A 26,021-nucleotide genomic window follows, 5' to 3' on the forward strand; every position below is an offset into this window, starting at 1 on the left:
GTTAGCATCGACTCTTTATTTCTGTTCAGACTCTTGAGTTTTCAGAAGCTTAAATATAGAGCCCTTTAAAAAAAAAAAAAAAAGAAGAAAGAAGAATTTTTCTGGTTAGTCGACCTCTTTTTAAGAAGTGCTTCATCATCCTCCTCCACCTCTCCGCGATGTTTCTCTGCAGCTCTCTGTAGATTAGGGTTCTGTGCTGGCTGGCAGAATGCTCATTTGTTAGCTGAATAGAGTTCACCGACATAGATCAATATAGGTTTTATTTCTTTCCTGAATTCCAAAATGCCATCCAAAGAGTCTTGGTCGGGTAGGAAAGCTAATAGAGCTGCAGTTCACAAATCAAAACCAGAGGGCCGTCAGCAAGATTTATTGATAGCAGCCTTGGGAATGAAACTGGGTTCTCAAAAGTCGTCTGTGACAATCTGGCAACCTCTGAAACTCTTTGCTTATTCGCAGTTGACATCACTTGTTAGAAGAGCAACTCTGAAAGAAAACGAGCAAATTCCAAAATATGAAAAGGTTCACAATTTCAAGGTAAGAATATTTGTTTTTAACCTTTTCTTAGAAGAGAGAAAATGCACATTGCTTGCAATATACAGTGTTAAAGGAATCTCTTTTGAGGTCTTTTAAAAACTACGATGACTGGACTAAAATGTGCTTGCTATTTAAAATCATGCTTAAAACATCTTCATTCCTTATTTAAGGAATAGCTGACTAAAGCTAATAGAATCCAACTCCATTTTATCTAATGCTGATTTAGTACTCTGCTTAATCAATAATACACTCAATGGTAAAAGTCTGGACTGACATTTAAAAGGTCTCATTTAATATTGATTTTGGCATTATTTTTATTTGTGATGCAAATATATCTAACTACCTTTGTCGGATATTTCATGAGAGGATTAGATCTTATCTCCCTTCCTTCCTGGTAAAAAGCTTTGGATATAAGAGGCGTGTGTTATTGCATCTGGATTGAGCAGATGGTCTGCATTTCCCACAGTTTCTGTCTTTTCTCCTCTGTTAATGAATTGACCATGATGAAAGGAGGATGGCTACTCTGGGACTGTTACTGCTGATATAAGCAGCCTCTCTTTACTTTTTGAGTATTGCTTTCAGGGTGTGTGTGTGAGAGAGAGAGTTTAATTATTGTGTTAATGTGTTTTACCAACTATACTTTAATCATCTTTCGTCAAGATATGTGTGTGTTGATTCAAGTTGCCTGCATGCACAGCATGATACAAGGCCTTAGAGTTGGGTCCTTTGCATCTAACGGGGGAAACATGCAGTATGAGGCTGTACGTACAAACACCCAGGTACACTTAGTGGGTGCGCTGGCATTTCTAGTCCCTTCACAGGAGTTAGAAAACTTGATCATCAAGTTGGGTGTCTTTAGAGGTCATCAGTTTTAATGTTAGAGGGCATATGGTTTCAAAAGATGATAGGCTGGAAACCCTGATCTTCCATTTATTCAACATTTCTTCAGCAGATATATTCATTCAGAATGTACTAGGCTCTGTAGTAGAAAATCTCACTTCACATTTGCAATTCATCCTGATTTTTAACACTAGCATTTATTTTACTCAAAATGCTCAATACCAAGCCCCCCAAATGCTCTACTTTTTTAGCGAGGAATAGATTCTTATAATCTTCAGATCATTTTGGGATAAAGGATAAATTCTAAACTGGACTATATAAAGATTGCTAATATTTCAAGGTAAACCAAATAGCATTTTCTTCTCCCTCTTTAAACATATTGTTAAGGACCTTACCTTTCAACTAGTATCTTTGATTTTAAATGAAATGGAGACCATTCAGTATGTGCATCCACTGGTCAACCACCTCTTCCATTTTTGAACCTAAACAGTATATGCAAGTTACTAGGCCTCAGTTTCTTCTTGTATGACAAATCAGTCTTACAGGATTTTTATCCTGTAAGAGAATGACCCCAAAGTATAAAGTTATATGCATGCTCGGTCGAAAAAATAGCCATTGAGGTTTCTAAGCAAGAAACTAGAAACGGCTGAGATTTAAAAATACGTCTCTAAAGATGTCCCCTCTGGTGTGTTCAGCAGGAACAGACTGACCTATTAAGGATGCCATTTTAGTGCTAAATCAAGTTCATTGATCAAAAGCAAATAGTAAGTCCATTCAGGGATTTACATAAACACATTCTTTTTGTTGTTGTTGTATCCTCCAGTACTTTTTCAATTTTAATTTAACACATGGTTTTATGAGCAAATTTTGAACAGCCAGAAAGTGCTGACTCTGGGACCAAGGTACCCAAACTGTTATAAAGATACTTGTGTTTTTAAAGGGGGGCGGGGGGCCACATTAAAAAGAAGTCTGCTTCCTTCACTGGAGTTAAACAATTAAAATCAAGTGGGCTGTATTGCTCAGGAAAGAGCTCATATTAGAAAGCGAAGTTCTATTACATATTTTTATAGTTACTAATAAGGTCAGAAGTCTCAGAATTTGACTCTTTCCATTGAAATTACCCTTTGTTATTTAAAAAATGTTTCTGTGGGGTGGCATTATAAAAATGAGAAAAGAAAGGTGGGAGGGGTAGTCACACTTGACTTCCAAGAACATCCCTCCCGTGCCCCCCCAAAGAATTCAGACTTTGTGGCAGGAGCACTTCTCTCCCACACAGATGTTCACTTAGAAGGTCACTGCTTATGGTATGTAAGTATGTACAGCTCAGAGATTTATGGTGGGAAGAACTTGAGCATTTATATGATCGTAATCATTCATACGACCTTGCCCTTGACTGTTTTCTGTGTTGGTAAAGGTGGATTCTGCAATCCACAAGCCCACTCTCCAAAGCCTCATTTCAGTGTGGCTTTCTTTTTCACTTCTTGAACTGCCTTGCTCTGTAACATTGCTCAGTGGCGTTGAGCAGTTGCCAGGTCGCATTTCAGAAGGAGAAGCTAAGAATACCTTATGCCTTCAGTGAAAGCACTCACCAAGCTGAGACCCCCCCCCCGCCAAAAAAAAAAAATCAACTAGGCCTAACTCCAGACAGGTGTTTTGTTTTTGCGTTTTTTTTTTTTTAAATAGAAAAAATGAAACAAAGCAGGAAGGCTTCCCATTTACTGTTATGTAACATGGCCTTTTAAATTTTTTCTATTGTTATTTATAAGGATTTGATAAAGAATCTATCCCAAGAAACAGTTGTCTCTCTTAGGGAGATAATCATTTAAAAAATAAATGTACCACATCCTTTAAAACTGATTATAATTTGTCAACATAACTTAGAGCAAAAATAATTTTAACTCTTTCCGGGATCAACCTCTCACTTTAAGGACTGCCCCTGTGCTAACACAACAGAGGGAGAATACAAGTGTTAACTAAAACACCTCTGACGTTAAGACAGAGGGACTCCAGCAGCAGTGATTATATCCTTACACCCTACATCTGAGGTTCTCTGGACGGACTGATAACAGAGACCCAGCCCTGGCCCTCAGGAGCTTGCTCATCATTTATATGACCTTGGGCAGACTGCTTGATCTTTAAACCACTGGTTCTACATCAGAAGAACTGAGTTCCTGGTAGGTGTTAGAAGTTACCAAGTACCTATTTTCCTTTTCTGAATCCATACCAAGGCTTTTTCTTGCCCAGGTACAGAGGTCATGATGCAATTGAGAACCCCGGCATGACTGTGGGGCTAAAGAAAGCTCTAGCTTCTTTCTTAGCTCCCAGGCAGAGTTAGACGTTATGTAAGAGCAGTTGCATTTCCATGCACCACAGAGTACAGTGAAATCCTCTGTGTGGCTCTTATTCCTTCCAGATTTAACTATTTGGTGTTTCATTTGGTGTAATTTAGATAACTCTATAAAATCAAGATTCCATATAATGAAAACAACCACAGAAACCTGGCTACTTAGGCAAATTAAGTAATTTAAAGAAAAGAACATTAAGAATTACAGTGAGAGAATACTTTAAAATATGACTTTAAAGTAGACTTGAAGTGGCAACTGGTTCATGTTAGAGTCTCAGATACTTGCATTCTGCCTATAAGTGAAAGATGTAACATATTATATTAATAGATTTAATGTTGCCAAGATAATATGCAATGAATCCCGAAATGTGAACTGATACTGTAATTAGACTATCACATGAGCCTTGTAATATTTACTAAAATTACTGATTCAAGACCTACTGGGTTTAAACCGATGAGAGTGAACCCATCGATCCTGGTAGAGCAGACCTGCTGCCATTTGATAAACGGGATGATCGAAATGGCCAGCTCTCCTGCTGAAAGTGGTCTTTCCTTTCCTCCGAAGGACACAGATCCAAGACCTGTGGTCCTCATTTGATTCCCATCTGAGAATAAACACAAAATGAACCATCAAATAAAAATAGAGTTATTGTGAAGGGTGGAATTAAACTACATGATCTAGAAGTTATTTTGCAGCTCTAAAATTCTCTTGGGGCGGTTGGCTAGCTCAGTCGGTGGAGCGTGTGACTCTTGATCTCGGGGTTGTGAGTTCGAGCCCTCCAATGGGTGTAGAGACTGCTTCAGAATTAAAGTTCTCTCGGGTTTTTTTTTGTTTTAAGATTTTATTTATTTGACAGAGAGAGAGAGACACAGGGAGAGAGGGAACACAGCAGGGGGAGTGGGAGAGGGAGAAGCAGGCTTCCTGCCGAGCAGGGAGCCTGATGCGGGGCTCAATCCCAGGACCCCGAGATCATGACCTGAGCCGAAGGCAGTCGCTTAACCAACTGAGCCACCCAGGCACCCCAGAATTAAAGTTCTCTTGATTACATTATATTGAGAAGCATTAAGATTTGTTAAGGTAATTACTGTTTTCCACTGTTAAAACTTTATTAAGACCCATATGAGGACAAGATAATAATGTTTATTTTTAAAAAGAATTAACCTATATATGAAGGAATATTTTTTTAAAACTAGTTATATCAACAGTCCGTGAACTATCATATTCGCCAAATGGGCTACCTGTGCAACCATCACAACACCACCATCCCCCACTTCTTTACTCATCTCCACTCTTCCTTCCCCTGTCCCTATATTTAGTAAGATGCAAATGTTCAAGAAACATCTGCTGAATGACTAAATGAGCATACAATATGACAGGAGGGACCTTTCTTTGTGGTGGTGGTGAGTGTTGTTATTTTGAAATCATTTCTCCCACAGCAGGAAATTTCAACATAAAAATAGGTTCTCCTAATGATTTTAAGACACATACTGTTACAATTTTTTAATCAAATTCATGTGAGTTTTTTAAATGCAGTAAAACAATATCATGTTGTCTTATATTTGACTGGAGAATCTGTGTTCACATTTTAAGTGTCAGAAATTTGAATATTGTTTTGAATTAATAGCATTATAAAAAGTTAAATGCAATATAACTAATGGAAAAGGCAACCTAGAATGTCTCATTATTAAACATTATTGCCCTTCCTGTGGGTAGGACTATGGAGTGTCTGACAGACATTTTAAAGGAATAAATGTTTTCCTTCAAATAAAAGATTAAATTGAATTATATATATAATATTCTATTCTAATATATTCTATATAGAGAGAAATATATACATACACATTTCTAGTTTATACAAATAATTTATATGTGTCTGTGTATATACACACAAAATTCCCAATTCTTAATGTGGGTCACTTGTAAGGGAAGATAAAAATAACAAAGCTCAGTGCAGAGCAGGCGTTTTTCTCTCCTTAGGGCAGTCATGGAGGCAAAGTGGGAGATTGGATAAGATCATCTGTAAAATCCCTGTAGGCATTGTTTCTGTTGCTGTTTGGTACAGTACTTACCAGGTGCTACAGAAGCCAAAAATAATGAACACACGCTAGTCTGCTTTTTATCTCTGTCCCTAAAGGTGGTGAAGAGGACCACAAAAACTCATCATGCATTTCCATCCAGGCCTCTACATTGCCCCTCAGCATCATGACCCTCTCAGCCCTGTCTATCCTTTTTATGGTTTGTAATGTCTGCTGAGGAACTGGTTATGATGCCTCAGTACAAAGAAGGTTACTGCCTGCCATTAATAATCCAAAAAGAAACATTTCACAAGCTTTGCCCAGGTTGCTTATACTTCTTTGTAGCCATTTTATGAGGTTAGAGAATTTAAAATGTTATACTTAACCCAAGAGAAACCCATGTTTTATGGATCAGAAGAATATTGCTAAAATGTACATACTACCCAAAATGATCTTCAGAGCCAATGCAATTCCTATCATAATCGCAATGGCATTCTTAACAGAAAAAGCAATCCTAAAATTCACATGGAACCACAAAAGACCAAAGCAGTCTTGAGCAAGAACAAAGCTGGAGGCATCCGTACTTTCTGATTTCAAAATATATTACAAAGCTACAGTAATCAAAACAGGATAGCACTGGCATAAAAACAGACATATAAACTAATGAAACAAACAGAAAGCCCAGAAATAAATCCATGTGTCTTCAGTCAACTGATCTTCAACGAGGGTGCCAAGTACACTAAATAGAAACAGGATAGTTTCTTTAATAAATGATGTTGGGAAAACTGGATATCTATATGCCAAAAAAAAAAAAAAAGGAGAAGAAATTGGTCCCTTATTTCACGCCATATACAACAATCAACTCAAAATGGATTAAAGACTTAAATATAAGACCTGAAACCATAAAACTACTAGTAGAAAACAGGAAAAAACATTGGTGCGGGCAGTGATTTTTTCAGATAGGACAGTAAAAGCACAGGGAACCAAAACAAAAATAGACAAGTGGGATTGCATCAAACTAAAAAGCTTCTTCACAACAAAGGAAATACTTGATGGAATGAAAATGCAATCTATGGCATGGGAGAAGATATTTGCAAGCCATATATCTGATAAGGGGTTAGTATCCAAAATATATAAGGAACTCATACAACTCACTAGCAAAAAGCAGCCTGATTTAAAAACAGGCAAAGGTGGGACGCCTGGGTGGCTCACTCGTTAAGCGTCTGCCTTCAGCTCAGGTCATGATCCCAGCGTCCTGGGATTGAGCCCACATCGGGCTCCCTCCTCAAGGGGAAGCCTGCTTCTCCCTCTCCCACTGCTTGTGTTCCCTCTCTTGCTGGGTCTCTTTCTGTCAAATAAATAAAAACAGGCAAAGGACCTGAGAATAGTCATTTCTCAAAAGATACACAAATGGCCAATAGGTCAGTGGAAAGATGCTCAACATCACAAATGATCAGGGAAAGGCAAATCAAAACCACGATGTCACCTCACACCTGTTAGAATGGCTAGTATAAATAAGGCAAAAGATGGCCAGTGTTGGTGAGGATGTGGAGAAAGGAACCCCTGTACATTGCTGCTGTGAATGTAAATAGATATAGCCATTATGAAAAACAGTATGGAGGTTCCTCAAAAAATTAAAAACTACCTTATGATCTAGCAATAGGTTGCCTTTCCACTCTGCTGATTGTCTCCTTTGCTATGCAGAAGATTTATCATTAAATGTAGTCCCAATTGTCTATTTTTGCTTATGCAGTTTTAAAATTTGGAGAGATTTGGAAGTTTGTCTTTCTCACTAGGAGACTGTCAATAGTGCACTATTTGTTTTATTTAATTAAAAAGCAAATAAAAGAGAACCTCAGGCCAGCCTTGAAATTAAAATATAGGGTTGTCACTTTTTTTTTTGAGAGAGAGACAGTGCACGTACACGAGTGAGGGGAGGGGCAGAGGGAGGGAGAGAGAAATCCAAACAGGTTCCATGCTCAGCACAGAGCCCAACATGGGACTCCCATTCATCTCATGAGCCTGAGATCATGACCTGAGCTGAAATCAAGAGTCAGACACCCAACTGACTGAGCCACTCAGGCGCTCCTAGGATTGTCACTTTTAAACATCTGGGCTTTCTTACCAGAACTGATTCTGATTCTTATTCCCAACCAATATCCTAATGTGAGACCCTCTGACAAACAACTACATCTAACATTGTATTGATTATTTCTCGCATTTATAATCATCCTGATGTTTTAGAAAATTTGGTATCACCTCACACCTGTCAGGATGGCTAGAATCAATAAGATAAAAAAGTGTTGGCGAGGATGTGGAGAAAAAGGAACCCTTGTGCACTGTTTGTGGGAATGTAAATTGATGTAACCATATTGGTAAACACTATGGAGTTTCCTCAAAAGATTAAAAACAGAACTGCTGTACAATTCAGTATTTCCACTTCTAGGTACTTATCCAAAGAAAATGAAAACACTAATTCAGAAAGACCTATTCATCCCGTGATGCATGCAGCAATCTTTACAATAGCGAAGATACGGAAGCAACCTAAATATCTACCAAAAAATAGATGGCTAAAGAAGATGTGGGGTGGGGGGTGTGTGTGTGTGTGTGTGTGTGTGTGTGTGTGTGTGTGTGTGAGAAATAGAATATTAGCCATAAAAAAATGAAATCTTGCCATTGGCAATAACATGGGTGAACCTAGAGGGTGTTATGCTAAGTCAGTCAGAGAAACACATACTATATGATTTCATTATATATGGAATTTAAAATCAAAACAGCTCTTTTCCATGGCACCTCAGAAGCAGTAGGCTGTTTTAGGATGAAGCTGAACTTTTCTTTCTCAGTTACTGGCTGCTGATGCTCTGGGTGAACAGGAAGAATCAGTGGCAATGACAAACAAGGCTTCCCCGTGAAGCAGGGTGTCTTGATCCATGGCTGTGCCCACCTGCTGCTGAGCAAGGACCGTTCCTGCTACAAACCGAGGAGGACTGGAGAAAGAGTGCAGATCTGTTTGGGGTTGCATTGTGGACGCCAATCTCAGTGTTCTCAACTTGGTCATTGTTTAAAAAAAAAAAAAAAAAAAAGGATATTCCTGGACTCACTGATACTACCGTGCCTCGTCACCTGGGGTCCAAAAGAGCTAGCAGAATCCACAAACTTTTCAGTCTCTCAGAAGATGATGGTGTCCGCCAGTATGTTGTGAGAAAGCCCCTAAACAAAGAAGGTAAGAGACCTAGAACCGAAGCACCCACAATTCTGTGTCTTGTTACTGCATGTGTTCTACCACACAAATGTTGGCATACTGCTCTGAAGAAACAGCATACTAGGAAAAATAAGGAAGAGGCTACAGAACATGCTAAACTTGGCCAAGAGAATGAAGGAGGCCAAAGAAAAACTCGGGGAACAGATTGCCAAGAGACAGAGGCTGTCCTCTCGGAGGTAGAAAGCTCTAGTTCTGAGGCCAGTCAACAATGAGATTTTCTAAAAGTCACAAAGAAGATCAGACATCAAAAAATAAAGTTAAATGAACAAATGGAACTGAAGCAAACTCATAGATACAAAGAACAAGCTGAGGATTGCTACAGGGTAGAGCAGTGGCGAGGATGAACAAAATAGGTAAAGGCAGTTAAGAGGTACAGTCTTCCAGGTATAAATGAGACATGGGGATGAACTGTGCCACACAGGAAATTTAGCCAATAGTCTTGTCACAATTTTGTATAGTGGCAGATGGCAACTAGACTTTAATATATACAAATACCGAATCACTATGTTGTATACCTAGAACTGATACAACATCGTATGTCGGTTATTCTTCAATTTAAAAATAAATGCCATCTCCAAAATTTATCTCAAAGTAGAGAATCGGCCTGGCATGTGACTCCCATTGCAATAACAAGATAAGGATATAAGCCCATAGGAAGAACACCCCTTCCACATAATATGTCACCTCTACCACAGTTCTTTTAATACTTTATGTGTCCACATAATAATCGCACCTTCAAGGATGAGTTTTTCACACGTTAGGGACACACTGGTATGTTAAAGGCAATTTTTTGTAGTCACTTGTATCATATATCCCTACTCAATTGAGGCTTAATTGTATTAATTGCTTATTTTGTAATCTAATAGCATACCTATTGTAATATTTTAGATCTCTAATTTTTAAACCTTGTTTAATTCACAAATTACACTGTCCTACTTCATCTTCTTTGTGACCTACCATGTCACCATTCCTCGGAGGAAAGTCTTTCTTAGGAGTGAAGTTTATCATGGCTTTAATAAGATAGTGAAAGCATATGACTGAAGAATATGTACATAACCTCTTACCCAGTTACTGTCCATATTGCCAAGTTCGCTATATCTCAGTACACTTACAGTCAGCATTAGGCAGCATTCATTATTCTTATGTAATAGTACATTATACAAAAATATAATTGCCTTCATTAAAGAACCCAAGGGACAGAGAGTAGAGATACAGGCATAAGTGGAATATAGGTCTAGGAAAAAAATTTTTTTAAGTGAAGAGAATACACAAAAATATTGATTTTTCTTTCTTAAATATTTTATCAAGTACTGCTAGCATCTGAGAGACCACTACAAAATATTTTTCTAATAAAGCTCATACCAGTAGTGTTTTTGTTTTTTCAGGTTTTTTAACCCCTCTTCTTAAATTATCTTAACATTCTTCTGGTTGCAAAATAGGGAAAGCTAGAAAGGAAGGGAAATAGCCCAGTGATGTTACACTTCCAAGGAACATCATCAACTACTCATTTAAAAAATATTTTTATATTCTTTGGGGAGCAAAAATAGAGCTGGGTGCATTTTTTAAGTATTATGTAAAAAAAGTATTAAAACAAAAGAATATATTCATTTTTAGGTCATGGATGTCTGACGACTCTTGTTGTATTAGGTGATATCCTTCAGTCTGTTGTATGAGAAATGACATGTTTTGGCTAGTTATGTGAATGGATTTGCCCAAATCAGTCCCAGCATGTTCACTCTTTCCCATTTATAGAACTCCCTTTGTCTGGAGCTCTAGCCTTATATGTGCCACACCCAGATCACTGCTCGTGGCTCTGCCTAATGAGCTTGCATAGTACCCATGTTCATAAAGAAAAGGTCCATCTCTAGGAAGCATGCGATTTTGTTTTGATGGTCGCTAGTATAGTTCATTACTCCACATTTGAACCACATTGCTTCAGTGTGTCTTTTTAAAACTCTCTTTGGAACCCATGATTGATATTTACCATTTGATGGAACAGTTGAAGACTTTCCATCGCAAGTGTCAGAAAGCCCAGCTCATGCTTGCTAAGGTAAAAAGGGAATTTATTGGCTCACATAGGAAAAGTCTGCCGGTGGTTGGTATCCTTTGCCTAAGGGGCTTAAAATGGCACCAGAACCCTATCTTCTAGCTCTGTCTTCATTTGCAGCCTTCCTCTGGGTGACAAGATGGCCTGCAGAGGCTCCAGCTCTAAATAGTCTCTGATTCTAGTCAGCTCAAAATGAGACTGAACAAAAAAGTCTGGGCCTGGCAGGCATTTGCCCAATTATCTTATATGCCCATCTCTGAACCAGTAACTCAACTCCTAGGCAGGAGAATGGAATGTGCTGTTTGGCTTAGAGCAAGGTCATATACTCTCTCCTGGAACTGGGGATGGGGTCAGTTCCATAAAATTCATATGAATTGAAAATTGGTACCCAACGAGAAGACATTTATTCTGTGTAGCTAAAAAAATAAATGCCCACAATATTAAATGACAAAATGATGTCACTAATTCAAGATCCTAGTATACAACCTACTGAATACAACAGTGTCAATGTAACACTTTTCTAGGAGAGACATGTTCATAGAGCATGATGACATAAGAATCCTCAAGAAGTTCAGCCTCTATAAGGGATACTGAGAATTACTGATTAATTTTGCACATGTAGAAACTAAAGCCCAGAAGTCCTAGATTCAAGCTCACCTGAAAGATCAGTTTTAGAAATAAGAATATAATCTGAACTTCCACTTCTAGCCATGATGGAGGAACTAGATTTACCTTTCCATCTTAAACAATTAACCAGAAAAAAATATATATAAAACCACACTCAGATATTGAACAGGTAGTACAGTACTGTGATACCTGGAAAAAAGGAATACAATAAGAGGAGTCTTAAGATTGTTTTCATTTACTGCTTGGAGGCAGGTTCTTGGCCACAACACATGGAGGGAGAATCTAAAGAGAATCCATTGGTCTAGCTGAGTTGAAGACATAGATTGGAGTTTGATGAGGCAAAGCAGCTAAAATTTGTAGGGCAGTGTCCCTGTGGGGACGGAGCTGTACACAGAGCTCTGGGGATGTGCACAGTGGTCTTCTTGACTCTTAGAGCAAGTACTTATCTATGTATGCATGAATGGAGCCTATTAAAAAAAAAAAGCACACACACCAGAAAGCAATAGGCTGAACAATTACTGAAATTCACTCAGGGTTGAGAATAGTTTTTGCCCTCCAGTAGGAGTAGAAAAATGTGATAATATATTGAGGCATTGTTTAAAAGTCCTCAAAAGGATATCATCTTGGTAGCATGACTAAATTAGCAATAGACTAAATGCTGCAGTGAGGAAAGAAATTGAAGCTATTTGAAATAACCTAAGTGGAATCTCTAGAGAGAGATTGAAAATATATCTGAAATGGGGGCACCTGGCTGGGTCAGTCAGTGGAGCATGATCTCAGGATTGTGAGCCCCATGTTGGGTGTAGAGATTATTTAAAAATAAAATCTTTAAAATCTTAGAAAGTAATGAAAAATACATTGCGTAATATTAATGGCATATTAGGCATCAAAGAAGGAAAGATTTGTGAACCAGAAGACACAACTATAGAAAACATCCAAAATGAAGGGCAGAAAGGTTAAAAAAAAAAAAAAATTAACATAGCATCAGTGACCAGTGGGGGACCATATCAAGCAATCTAGCTTAGAAGTGTAATTGGAGTCAGAAGGAGCAATGGTGAGGGGCCAAGGAACAGTACAATTATTTGAAGATCTAATGATCCAAAAATTTGTAATTTTGATGAAAACCCACAGATCCAAGAAGTATAATGAGCTACAAATAGAAAAATATATATATATAATATATATATATGAAGATATATATGGCATATCATAATCAAATGGCTAAAAACCAGTACTAAAGAGAAAATCTTAGGAGTAGCCAGAGAGGAGAAAACCAGGTTATGGGAAAGAAAAATTTTATTCCTAAAGTGGTACTTTACCTCAGCCTGGAAGGAAGTTGTTCATCCCTCACATATGACATCAGAATGTGTAGAGGACATATTTAGGATCCAGAAATTATTTCTCTTGAATTTTATTTTCATATTCCAGCTTCGGAATGTGTTTATAATTTTATGGCTTTATAGGATCTTAAATGTGCACACTCATGCACAGAAACACAATGTACATTTTTTTTTAAAAGAGAATTGATTTTTACAGTTTTCTTTATTAACATCTATAAAGTTTATTTCAGTGTAAGGAAAATATGTCAAAGGAAGAAACAAATTATTTTTCTTTGTCACTGGTACACTCACACATTGTAGAAAGTTTTTTAAAAGGCAGAGGGGGAGAAGGGGAAGAGAATACATTTTACATAGAGATGAAAAATACAACAGAGTTCTCATCAGAAACTATGCAAGACAACAGAGTGACATCTTCAAAGTACTCAATGACAACTAAAAAAAAGCCTTTCAAAAATGAAGACAAAATGTTTTTTTTTTTTAAACAAAAAAAAGCTGAGTGAATTCATCACCAGGAGACCTATACTACAAGAATGTTAAAGGAAGTTCTCCAGACAAAAGGAAAATAATACCAGATGGAAATTTAGATCTATACAAAAGAATAAAGAATGCCAGAAATGGTAAACACGTGGATAAGTCTAAAAGATGTTTTTTTCTGGGCTCCTGGGTGGCTCAGTCGTTAAGCGTCTGCCTTCAGCTCAGGCCATGATCCCAGAGTCCTGGGATCAAGTCCCGCATCGGGCTCCCTGCTCAGCGGGAAGCCTGCTTCTCCCTCTCCCATTTCCCCTGCTTGTGTTCCCTCTCTCGCTATGTCTCTCTCTGTCAAATAAATAAATAAAAAATCTTTAAAAAAAATGTTTTTTTCTTTCATTATAGTGAATATTTAACTGACTAAAGCAAAAAAAATAGTAATATTACATAGTTTATACAAGTATATGACAACGCTAGCATAATGTACAGGGTGAAGGAAGCATACTGTCATAAGATTCTTATATACATGAAGTGGTATAGTTATAAGCTAATAGACAAAAGGGATTCATAAAAATATGCAATTTATTCAAAAGTATGGAAGAAGAGAGAAAAAGGAACAAAAGAGCAAACAAAGTATATAGAAAACAAAACCAAGATGATAGATTTTAAACCCAATCATATTGATAGTTACCTTAAATGGAAACGACCCAAACACTCCACTAAAAGGCAAAGGTTGTCAGATTGGAAAAAAAAAGAAAGATCCAACTATATGCTATCCACAGAAACCCACTTTAAATATAAAGACCCAGAGAAGTCCAAAGAAAAAGATATGCCATGGAGACGACAATTCAAAGGAAAATAGAGTGGCTATATATATATATATATATATATAAAATATAGTGGTTTTCAGAACAAGGAATATTAATGGGAGTAGCGAAGTAAAATTCATCAAGAGAACATAATTTAAAATTTATATTCACCTAATAACAGGTTCAAAATACATAAAGCAACAACTAAAAAGTGAAATAGATCTGCAATTGTTGATGGAGATGTCCACATTTGTTTCTCAGTGACAGAACGGACAAATAGAACATTAATAATGAGATGGAAGACTTGAACAACAGTGTCAACCAGTTTGGCCTAACTGATATTTATAGAAGTATTCTACTCAGCAACAGAACGCATGTACTATTCAAGTGAACATGGAACATTAACCAAGATAGACAGTATTCTGGCCCAGAAAACAAGTGTCAGTAAATGTAAATGGACTGAAATCATACAAAGCATATCCTTGTACCACAACAGAATTAAATTCAAAATAACACATGCCTGAAAAATTTCCCACACATTTAGAAATTAAACAACTTACTGCTAAATAACTCGTGGATTAAAGAAGACATCAGAAAATACTTTGAACTGAAGAAAACTACCAACATATCAAAATTTGTGGAATACAGCTAAAATAGTGCTTATGGTGAAATCTTTACCACTAAATGCTTATTTTAGGAAAGAAAGTCTTAAATCAATGAGTTAAGCTTCCACCTAAAACTAGAAAAAGATGTAATTAAACCAAGTAATGGAAGGAAATATTAAAGATAAGAGCAGTAATCAGTGAAATAGAAGAAAGTAGAGAAAATCTGAATCTCTTTCGCTAGAGCTTTAAAAAGGGTTTTAGCTACGTAGTTTAATAATTTCTTGTGCATTTTATTCTAACCTTTTTCCTGGTATATTATAGAAACACTTCCATTCATAATGTATGCTAACAGTAAACTTCAGATGACATTCTCACAACTAAGCCAAAGAGAAATTGAAACCTGGTTATGTGGAACTATACATTAGTACAATACTGCCTTCAAGGAATTGTGGATCATAAGATTATGTGGACTGGTCTGAGGGTTGTCTCTTGGTATTCAGTTTACCTGGCTATAATGTGTGTATAGAGATTATCTGTCAATCAGCTATGGATTGTACAGTGGTTTTTATTGCACATCCAAGTATGATTCATTCATTTTCCTATCATACCTTCATAACACAACTTTAGGAGATTGATATTTTGAAGTACTGATTCACTGTGTTGATTTTTTATGACTGACACTTGAAAGCAAACTTATTAATCCAAGTAATAAAACTAAACTTTCAACATGAAATGTTTCAGGTTATGGCATTTGACAGTGTTAAACTTTAACCATGATTCAGTTTAAAGGTAAAGTTCTCATTAAAGCTCCTATGGGGGGGAGAGGGGGGAAGAAATTTGCTTCTGAAACTTAAGTCTAAACATTAAAATCATGGGTTTTCTAGTACTTTAAACACTCATATTTTGAAACAAAGTATTTTTAAATTACTGGTTTTATTTTTTCATATCTATTTTTATATTATTTACTATACAGTCTGTACCTTGTAACTTAATAAAAGTAAATAAATAAATGGAATCCCTGGAAAACTTTGCTGTTTCAGAGTTCTTGAACTTTGAAACTACTGCCTGATTCCTAGGTTTCAAATTGATGGCTGTGTTAGGAGCTACTCTGGCAGCTGAGAACAGAACACAGACCCAAGAAACTGCGCGTGTGTGTTCTAGCATGAATATGGTTGTGTGTGATTCTAAGTTCACTTGGTCTACACCACAGTTAACTCAGCTGTAGTTTTAGAGATATTTCTCCCTCACTGAGATAGTGTTCATTTGGGAGGTGGGGTAGAGAAAGGTGGATCATGAAGCAAGCCATAAAGAAATGTAAACTCTCTGAATAAGGCCTGCATAGAATTGGAGGAAATAGACTGTATGAGTGTGGAATTGGTAAGAATCCCTTATTTGTCTGTACATGTTTACTTAAGGTGTCATTTTATATACCAATCAATAAAAACCATTTTTATAATATTTTGTATGTGGAAGAACTACCTTATTATATTGCCCTAATAGTTGCCCGACTAATTAAGACTAGTATTAAAGTCTGGCAGTTATTAAACCAGCATTTTCCTACTGTTATTTTTCATATTCAAGGAGACAGCATTTATTAATGGTCTGGCCAATGTAGGTCTTGCAGACTTCTGTGGTATCTCACAGTTTTTTCATCTTTGAAACCTTCGGTCACTGATTTTCTGTCATTTGTCATCCTCTCCAAAAGGGTACTTCTGACTGTGTTAACTATTGTGAGGTTAAGTGTAGCCTCACAGAGCCCCCGCGAGCCTTCCCCTGCACCGTCCTCCTCGATAGCAGGGAGCTGGAGAAGCTGTTCACAGCTGGGCCCCTTCCCCCGTGGTCCCAGGCCTCCATGCAGTGCCCCATTCGGCCTGCTGGGGGCACCACATGGGGCGACGGGTGTGCCCCCCTTCAGTTCCAGGCACTATTTCTGCAGGTGTTTTGTGCACTCCTTCCCCCTTCCCTGCTGTGGGCACTACAGTACACATTCCTTCTGTCAGGACAAGAAGCGTAGGACAGCTAACGGGAGGTCAGTGCGGTCAGTGCTGGGGCCTTAACCGTAGCCAGGCCTCACCGTCAGAGATCTTCAAGAATTCTGAAGACACTAGTCGAGTCATTTTGACTGGATTTAACTAATAAAAGGACAAGACGGTATTGCCTTGATACTAAAGATACTATTTTGAGTACCTGCTCCCCACTGCTTTTTGTAGGGAACCCCTACACAATTTTATATATTTGTTGTTGCTAATGATCATAGCCAACATTATGCATTCTTTGCTCATGACTTAATAGTATAAAGCAAACTACATTAACTGAGGTGGCAAATCAGGCCCAACATTCTAAATTTCAAATATTTGGGATCGCAATTAAGGCATCTTGGTGAGACTAAAATTGTTACATAAGAGTACATTCTGGTTGCCCGAAAGATAAAAACGGGGAGAAAAAAGGAGCAAAAACCTTTCCTGCCCAGCTGCCTCTCTACCTACATTGCTTTTCGTTTTGATTTGGATCATCACCCAGTACCAGGCTGCAGAGCTGACTCACCAGAGCCTCCCAAATGTCAGTCCTCTTCCCCCAAAGCAAAATTTCATTTCCCCAAATGTGTGTGTGTCCGTGTGCGTGTGTGTTTTAAGTAGGCTCCATGCTGGGCGTGGAGCCCAACACGGGCTTGAACTCACAACCCTGAGGTCAAGACCTGAGCTGAGATCAAGAGGCAAATGCTTATCTGACTGAGCCCCCCAGGCGCCCCTCCCCGAATGTTTTTATCGCCTCCAGTGTAGTTTACATTTGCAGCAGGCTTTGCAGACATGCTCCTTGGCTGTTTGCATTCATGCTTATTTCTAGAGGGAGTGTTATGGCTTGGAAGGGACAATGAGGATAGGCTGAAATTTTCTCTTCCCAACGCATAGATTTATTTTCCTCTCCTTTTATTACTGACATTCAAACTGAAGATGGGAATGTCAGAAGCATGATGAGAAGATGTTCTGGCTTACAGAAGCCAGGGTTTGGGGCGATATCACAGTAGGCCCAGTGGCGAAGAGCTTCGGTGTTTACCCAGGTCAGTGCCCGGGAGACATGTGGCCCTCAGCCTTTGCCACAAGGGCCCCTCACTAACCCATTCACTTCCCTCCCTGTGTGTCCTCAGCCTGGTTCTGACCAGCGCCTTCTCTGTGATAGACTTTTGGGATCTGTTAAGTAACTCAGTCTTTCATCTCTGTTCCTCAGTGATGTCCGTGATGTTAACATGAAGGGAGTTGTTCACAGGTGGAAAGCAATCTCAAATGTCATGGTAATAAAGCTGTCTTCTTTCCAGTTGTAAAAAAGGACCTTAAAACTAGTTGCAGTGCCCTTTGTTCATGAAGGTATAATTCATGCTGTGTACTCTGTCGCTTTCATTTGTCAAGATGTACCAGAGGTTTGGAGGTGGCCTAGAAAAAAACCTGTGGCCAATTTACAAGGTTGCTTTTCTCAGGACCATCCTTGACCTCCCTGATAATGTTACACACTGAAGCTGCTTGCTCTCTTGGATTATCTTACCAAAACACCCTCCCCAAAGGGATCCCTTTTTTTTGGGGGGGGGGGGTAAATTGATCAAGTGATTTGTTCAGATAAACTCTAAGGAAGAAATAGTGCTGGTCAGTTTCCCACCTTATAAAGCCAGCATAGGTCACTAAGGTCACACAGGAAACAGCAGAAACAGACTGTAAGAAACACTAACTAAAGATTAGTGGATGTCATAGAATTAAGTAAGATACTACTAACACCTCATTCATCTGAAGACCACTGTCCTCACTACCCATCAGCCTCAACTATAAGAAACACAGACAAGAAGCCAGAAGTTTGTGTTTTTCTTTTAAAAGGCCTTCAAAAGGAATATAGATGACATATGTTCTTGATTTACATCCAGTGCTAGCAAGTTCTCTGAGATGACCTCATCTGGATCTGAGAATCAGTGAGTGGGAAAAGGGACAAGGGAGTACGGAAGAAGGACAAAGAGCTGACATGACAGCCTTGGAGAATAAGAAACAGGAAAAGTAAAACACAAACTTTTGAAAACATAAAAAATCTGGACCCATTTAGAATTAAAATCCTATGGAAAATGTCACTAATGATTATCCGCCAGTTGTTTTTGTTGTAAAGACATCAGTAATTCTGAACCCCAAATGCTGACCAGCGGCTGCCCCCTAAGAAGGTCTCTACTATGTTATAGGGCATTCCAGGCAAAAGTTGCCAACTGTTATAATGTGGGGCCTCAGGCCAAGCCCTGGACCCCTGGACCCCTTGAGAACTGCTCCAAGCCTGTTGTCTTCCACATTCCACCCCAGAATCCTCCTAAGCAGAAAAATTCCCTAAAGTGCAACTTTTGACCTTTTAGTTATTATATTTTGAATGCGCATTACATTCTGATTTAGTCATTTTAAAGACAGGTACTCAGAATATACCCATATCTATTAAACAGAATGATCTGCGGGTATCCATGCCCTAGAGCTTTGTGTGCAGGAACAGCACCCTATTTCCATCGTGCTGGAAGGAACAGCTCTCCAGTTGTCCTGCTTGAAGTTGCATGATTTGTGTGATTAATTTTTAAAGATATCTTTTTCTGAATTGGTAAAATATATGATATAAACATCACGGATTATGTAAAACTGCACATAAAATAAAACATTCAGATAAAGCACTTTTATAAAGTATTTGTTGGGGCACCTGGATGGCTCAGTTGGTTAAACAACTGCCTTCGGCTCAGGTCATGATCCCAGAGTCCTGGGATCAAGTCCCGCATCAGGCTCCCGGCTCATCAGGAAGCCTGCTTCTCCCTCTGACCCTCTCCCCTGTCATGCTGTTTCTCTCTCTCTCTCTCTCAAATAAATAAAATCTTAAATAAAAATAAAAAAGTATTTACTTTTTCTTTAATGCACTTGACATTTAGTGTGTGACTTTAGTGTCATCCCAGAAAGAAACTTGCTTTCACGTCCAGCATCCCTTCTCTGAATCTCTGGCCAGTTCCAGTTCCTATCCCCCCCTTTCCCGCAAACTCCTCATTTGCTTAGTACCTGAACTTCCATCGTAATGCAGAGACTCTAGATAGTGAATTCCCTTAGCCTTCTGGCCTCCAGGCCCCATGACTCCTGATAGCCATCTGCTCCCCTCCTTCCCTTTTTCCAACTCAGGGAATGGGGAAAATAATGCTCTTACTCAAAGCTAATCCCTCTGCCCTGGATCCTGTCTCCATTTGCCATCTTCAGGAACTTTACTCCATTAGTTACCCACTCTTTCCCAGAAGTCTGCAATCTGCCATTCCCCTCCCTCCTCACTTCGAAACCTGTTCTGCTTTTGTTCCCCCTGCTGATGCGCTCTTCCCCTCTCCTGTGCCTCGGATTCAGTTGGTTACCAAGGCCTGTTGATTCTGCCTCCTACATAACTCCTTTACCCCTTCCTCCGTCACCGCTGCCTGAGTTCCAGCCCACACCATCTGTTACCTGGACTCCTGCCATACATAACCTCCTACCTAATCTGTCTTCCGCCAGCCTTGCCTGCCTGTGTCACTCACCTTAAAAATCTTCAGTGGCCCTGCATTGTTCATTGGGCAAAGTATGAATCTGTAGGCATGGAAAAGAGAGGCCCTGTCTGTCTCTCTTGGCTCTTGCCATGTGGTCATCGCCACCTGTGCCCATGCTGAACTTCCTTATGACTCTCTAAACATCCCACTGTTTGGCTCAAGCCACGAACTTTTGATTTCCTTGGAACAATCAAGGAATTTTCCTAATGCACCCCCTCCAACACACATACACCCCAGTCCTGCCCCACAGGTCACCTGGCTGACCCATCTCTTGGGGTGCATCTTAAGCCTGCACAGTGCCCCTCCCCCACCTTCCCATGCACTTCTCAGGCACTTTCTCTGGAGCATTTTCACACTGTATTTAATGGGAGAAACCTACAGTGAATTCCTTGAGCCAGCATCCTTTTTATCTCTTTGTGTTTGTCATTACCTAAAAAATGCTCATGCATGAATAAAAATGACCACTGAATGAAGTCTCTGTTTTGATGTCCTCTAGGGGAATAAAAAAAGACAAAAAAGGCTACAATATTCCATTTTTACAAATAGAGTCCATTGTCGAGCCATAGAGGTCACAAAACAAAATTTAAGAATTATGAATTATGAAGATTCAAAAGGGAATCCAGTTAAACCCTGTTACACAAGTAGACATTTAGTAAGCTTCCGGTGCTTCAGTCCCCTTTCTAGAACCGTTTCCTGGAGAGCTGTATAAGCTACCTTCCAAGTGGTTTAAACAAAGAGAAAACCACGCAGCAGTCCCACATGGCTCCGGACACCTTTATAAAGCACCGTCCAAGAGGGAAATGTATAAATAACCATTTCCTAGAGATTGCATTCTGATCTCACATGTGATGCTTCAGTCAGAGCGCCAGCCTGCTCGGACCGTTCAAATCCTTCCTTATTTGTCAGATGAAGAAACGTCCCAAGATTTCCCAGATGCCACACTCACTGCTGCTGTTTGGAAGGCAGGGCAGGGACTTGGTTCTGTCATAACCTCTCAGTACGAAGTGCTGTCTGCCACGAGCCCGGTTGTAAGTTACCTCACATCATCTACTCTGTTTTTGCTCTCCCACATGGAACTTTAAGATCCTTTATCATGAGATACCTGGCAGGTACAAGACTGGGACTTACTTCCTAGTCTATGCTTCTAGTCCATTCCTATTAACCTCACCAAGTCAAGGGATACTGGAGTATCCGAGATCTGGCACCATCTGAGCCAGCGGGTATCCCAAAGACGTTCCCTAAAACTAACGTCATGCTTCTATAGCTATTTCATGATTACATAACTTTTTTTTATACAAGTCAGCGCTTGTTTCACTCATTCCCCTCAAAGCAAAGCAAGACTGCATACTTTATCCAGTTTTATTCACTCAGGGGAACACAAACACAAAGACATCACAGACTATCTGAATGTTGATCTGGGCTCTGCTTTAGAAACTCTAGGAAATGCTTTCAATTTACAGGCACTGAGCATCAATAACAATCCGGAAGCAACTGTGTCTGCATTCCTGATGCTTTTCCATAGAAGACACAGAAGAGATTATGGCCTTCTTTTCAAAATCAACACATTTTGTACTCAAGCTCCCTTGGCAGTGACCAGAGTCACAAGCACATACCTCCTTGGAAGGAACCAACACCAGGTTATCCATGACAGCCTTATTTAGCCAGTATTAGTATTCTGAATCCTGACATACCTTTTCTCATTGATCTTAGTAATATGGGTTGTTGTTTCTTTTTTCATTTTAACATCTCTGGAATTGGGATTTCTCTTATAATCAATGGTTTGTCATAATTTACTTGGCTTGGTTTTTCTAAATGGAGTATATGCATCTTACGTTCATTATAAGTCTTGTGTTCAATAGCATCTTAAGTTTGAAAAAATAAGTTATATATTATCTTAAAAATCATTTACCTATTTGATACATAAAAAGAACAGTAGCAAAAATGACCATCTTAATGGCGAATTTCATTATTTGCAGTAGCTGTTTTGGCAGATATTTATGTTGGAGCCAAACCGCCACACTTTGTGATTTTCACTCTGACTGTTTTCTGCAGGAGGAAATCATACATATAAGAAATTTTCTCAGGTAAATGTACCTTGATACACAGATCAGTGACTTCCTGGTTCCCTCTCCCTTTTTATTTCTTGGGTGTGTTTTCAGCCAATATTTGCTCAGAAATTTTTTTTTTTTCCTTAGAAGTCTCAAAGTATGATAATATTCCAGATTTTTTCTTTTTTTCTTTAATATTGGGGTTTGGATTCCTTGCTTCTCTTTTCTAGTAATACTTTTTCATCTGAGTTAAGCTAGAATGGCTTCTCTTTCCTATACAGAAAAGTCTAGAGGTATCTTAGTGTTTGAATCCTCTCTTTGGGGATTCCTTTCTTAGGGATAAAGGAATCAAATGCAGTAAAACGTTTTTGAGGCTGGAATGATTCATGCATAATTACTACACTCAAATAGGGTTTCTGATTAACTGTAGCTTCTGCAGTTTCTAAAATATATTCATTCCCTGAACTAACACATTAAGTATCAAATGGTTTTGAACAGAAATTGGCCCTTTCTGATGATTCACTTGTGACCAGTCACCAAGTATCACCTTCACCATCTGTGGTCACAGAAGGTAGGTCATCCAACAAAATCCTGACGGGACCCAGACATACCCTTCGCCACTCCTTCTCCTCCTCCATGCCATAGCACTCAGAAAATGCCAGTATTTATGTAACTCAGAGATGAGGCTTACAGCTGGAGGGGACGAGTTGGAAAACCACTGTAGAAATTGTTTTGCAAAGTAAATCACAGAATATTGGTTTGATGTATCACCATTTATGAAACAGAGGAAATCGAGCTCTGGCAGAAATTTTAACTGCTTGTCAGTTCCACTCAACCAAGGTTTTTCTAAATGTAGCCATACCGCGCCTCTTCGGTACTAACTATGGTTTGTATTTCAGTGCTTTGACAGAAAACAATCTCCTCGTCCGTGTGTTTTCCCCTCTGGCCACTCTGTCACTCACTACTCTTTTTCAGGTCCATACATTCAGAGGGCCACACTGGTGTGAATACTGTGCCAACTTCATGTGGGGTCTCATTGCTCAGGGAGTGAAATGTGCAGGTAAGAGCTCTTCCCTTTTTGCTTTATTGAGTTATGAAGTTAGAAGGAATAAGTTATAAGATTTGCTGTTATGCATATACAATGGGCTGGATCCTGGTTTGCCCTTAACACACATGCAGTAGGCTAGATTCACAGACAGCCACTTTGGAAATTGGCAGTTTATCTGCCCTTAACCTTCTTGTACTTAGTGGGCAGCAGACTAGGGATCTGGTATTAGTCCATTAAAAAGAAAGAAGTCGGCCTGTTCAAAAAGTCTGATAAAAGGAGATAAAAGTAAGGCAGTTATATTTAACTCTTGCCTTTGATGTTACAGTAACTAAATTTATAAAAATGATTTTTTTAAAGCAGTGTACAGGGACCTATGATTGTTGCCTTGGAAACTGAATTTTAAAGATAACTTGTTAAGCTGGATTGTCCTTACTACATTTTTTGCAAAATCAAATTGAAGCTTTAAAAATCTGTGAATTTATCTTCAAAGATGGTTACCAAATTCTGAAAAACCACTTAGTCAGTAATATTTTGTTTGTGACATTTTGAATTCTTGAATATGCCAAATCCTTTTTATAAAATACGACCATAGTAGTTTTAGATTATAAATTTAGAAACTTTGAAGATTTACATATAAAGAAATAACCAACTCTGGGATTTATTGAAATGCTTTATGAAAATAAGTTATTCGTATCATGTGAAATTCATTTGTCTAAAACAACTATACCAAAAACTAGCCATTTATTCAAGCTACTCTAAATTCTGACGTAGGCTTAAAAATAAACATTTAAATTACAGTGTTTGGTCAAAGACATTTCTTTCTGCTATTTAAATTGTAAACCTAAAAAATACATTCTTACATGTCTCTTAGCATGGAGCTTAACACTTAAAAATGTATACTAAAAGTAAAATATTTCAAAATGGTAACTGGAGTAATTCAAGTTTATCGCTAAAAACCCACATTTCTTTTGTGGCATGATTTTAAAAAATTTTTAATTCTAGTATAATTAGCATACACGTATCCTATAGTTTCAGGTGTACAGTATAGTGATTCAGCAATTCTACACATTCCGAAGTGCTCATCGCACTAAGTGTACTATAAGGACCCTCCTGCTCTGCCATCTTCCCCAGAAGACCCCTGCAGCATGATTTTCTTTTTTTTAAGATTTTGATTTATTTATCTGGGGAGGAGTGGAGGGAGACAGAATTTCAAGCAGACTCTATGCCCGCCAAGTGCAGAGTCTGACACGGGGCTCGAGCTTATGACCCTGAGATCATGACCTGAGTTGAAATCAAGAGTCACTCAATGGACTGAGCCACCCAGGTGCCCCTACGCCCCACTCCATGGCATGATTTTTAGCGGAATATTTTTGTTGCCCATTATGTGCAGAAATTTCTAGGGTCTGATTTTTCTTACTTCTAAACTGCATTTTTTTTAAAAGGTACAATATGAATTGCACATTAATGTTCCAAGTCCTTCTTTCAGTTATTATTCCCTTAGCATCACTAAGGCATGATAAGGTTCCAGGCATACATCATTAGCCCAATCCATTCAAGGACCTCCCTGTCACACACAGGGATAAGAATTCCCCATGTGTTGACTTTGAACCGTGCAGAGGTATCTATCAAAGAGTGTCTCAGCTCAGATTGTCAGTCTGACTCCTCCATCATCCTAGAGGGATGACAAACCCATTTGCAAGTCTCTGTCCGGAGAATAAATGAGGATAATCTTGTCAGTCCCCAGCTGGTGGTTACCGAGTCAGGATGAGATTAAGAAGGCTGTGGGCGTAAGCCTTTGAACTGGAGGGGAACACACTAGAACCTCAAGTACTGGTAAAGTAATGTTAAGACCATCTACACTGTGGGTTTTCAAAGGTAAATGGGGTGCTCTTTCCAGAGCACAGATCACCTGCTTAAGGAATGTGGGTCTCAATCAGCATGTTTTGCCTTTATGACACAGCCAGACCGGCCAAGACCTTGCAACAGTTTCTTAAACACTTTGTGTCACTAACTTAAAAGCTTTTCTTTTACTGGAGTAATGATGTGTATCACTTAAGTTTTGAAATATGAAGCCCATCTACATAAGAGTTCTGAGTTTGCTATGTTAGCAGAGAATTGGTACGGGTATGGATAATCTTTGACAATATGCTACAATCCCAAATCACGTTTGAAAGAAATGCTTTGGAACCTTTATGATAGTAATAATATGAGGGAAAAGGAAAGAGAAAGTGATTTGTCCCCTCCCACAGCTATCCGCCTTCATTGCCTCCACAGCTTGTTGCACAACTGTGCAGGAATTGAAAGAAAAGCCTTGAAATTTTTCATTTTTATGCCTTGTCCGTAAAAGCATTATATTCTATGTGATTTGAACCACATTAATGTATAAGGACAAGTCAACTCATTTTTTTAAATGTGAAGGTTGGCATTTGAATTAGTTCTGTTTTCTCTGACAACGAATACTTAGATCTGAAATGGC

General features: G+C 38.7%; 1 protein-coding gene across 6 annotated transcripts in view; it reads left to right on the plus strand.

The window, feature by feature from the left end:
* CHN1 (chimerin 1) overlaps positions 1-26,021 on the plus strand; it is a 225,180-nt gene that overhangs the window by 177,732 nt on the left and 21,427 nt on the right. For all 6 annotated transcript variants that reach the window (XM_035007713.1, XM_035007715.1, XM_035007716.1 and 3 more), the window contains 2 exons: positions 457-534; positions 23,473-23,557. In XM_035007713.1, the coding sequence (XP_034863604.1) occupies positions 457-534; positions 23,473-23,557 (163 nt within the window). The remainder of the gene's footprint in view (positions 1-456; positions 535-23,472; positions 23,558-26,021) is intronic.

Source organism: Mirounga leonina, unplaced genomic scaffold (assembly GCF_011800145.1).
Source record: "Mirounga leonina isolate KUSES-001 unplaced genomic scaffold, KU_Mleo_1.0 Mir_151, whole genome shotgun sequence".
Lineage (NCBI taxonomy): Eukaryota > Metazoa > Chordata > Mammalia > Carnivora > Phocidae > Mirounga > Mirounga leonina.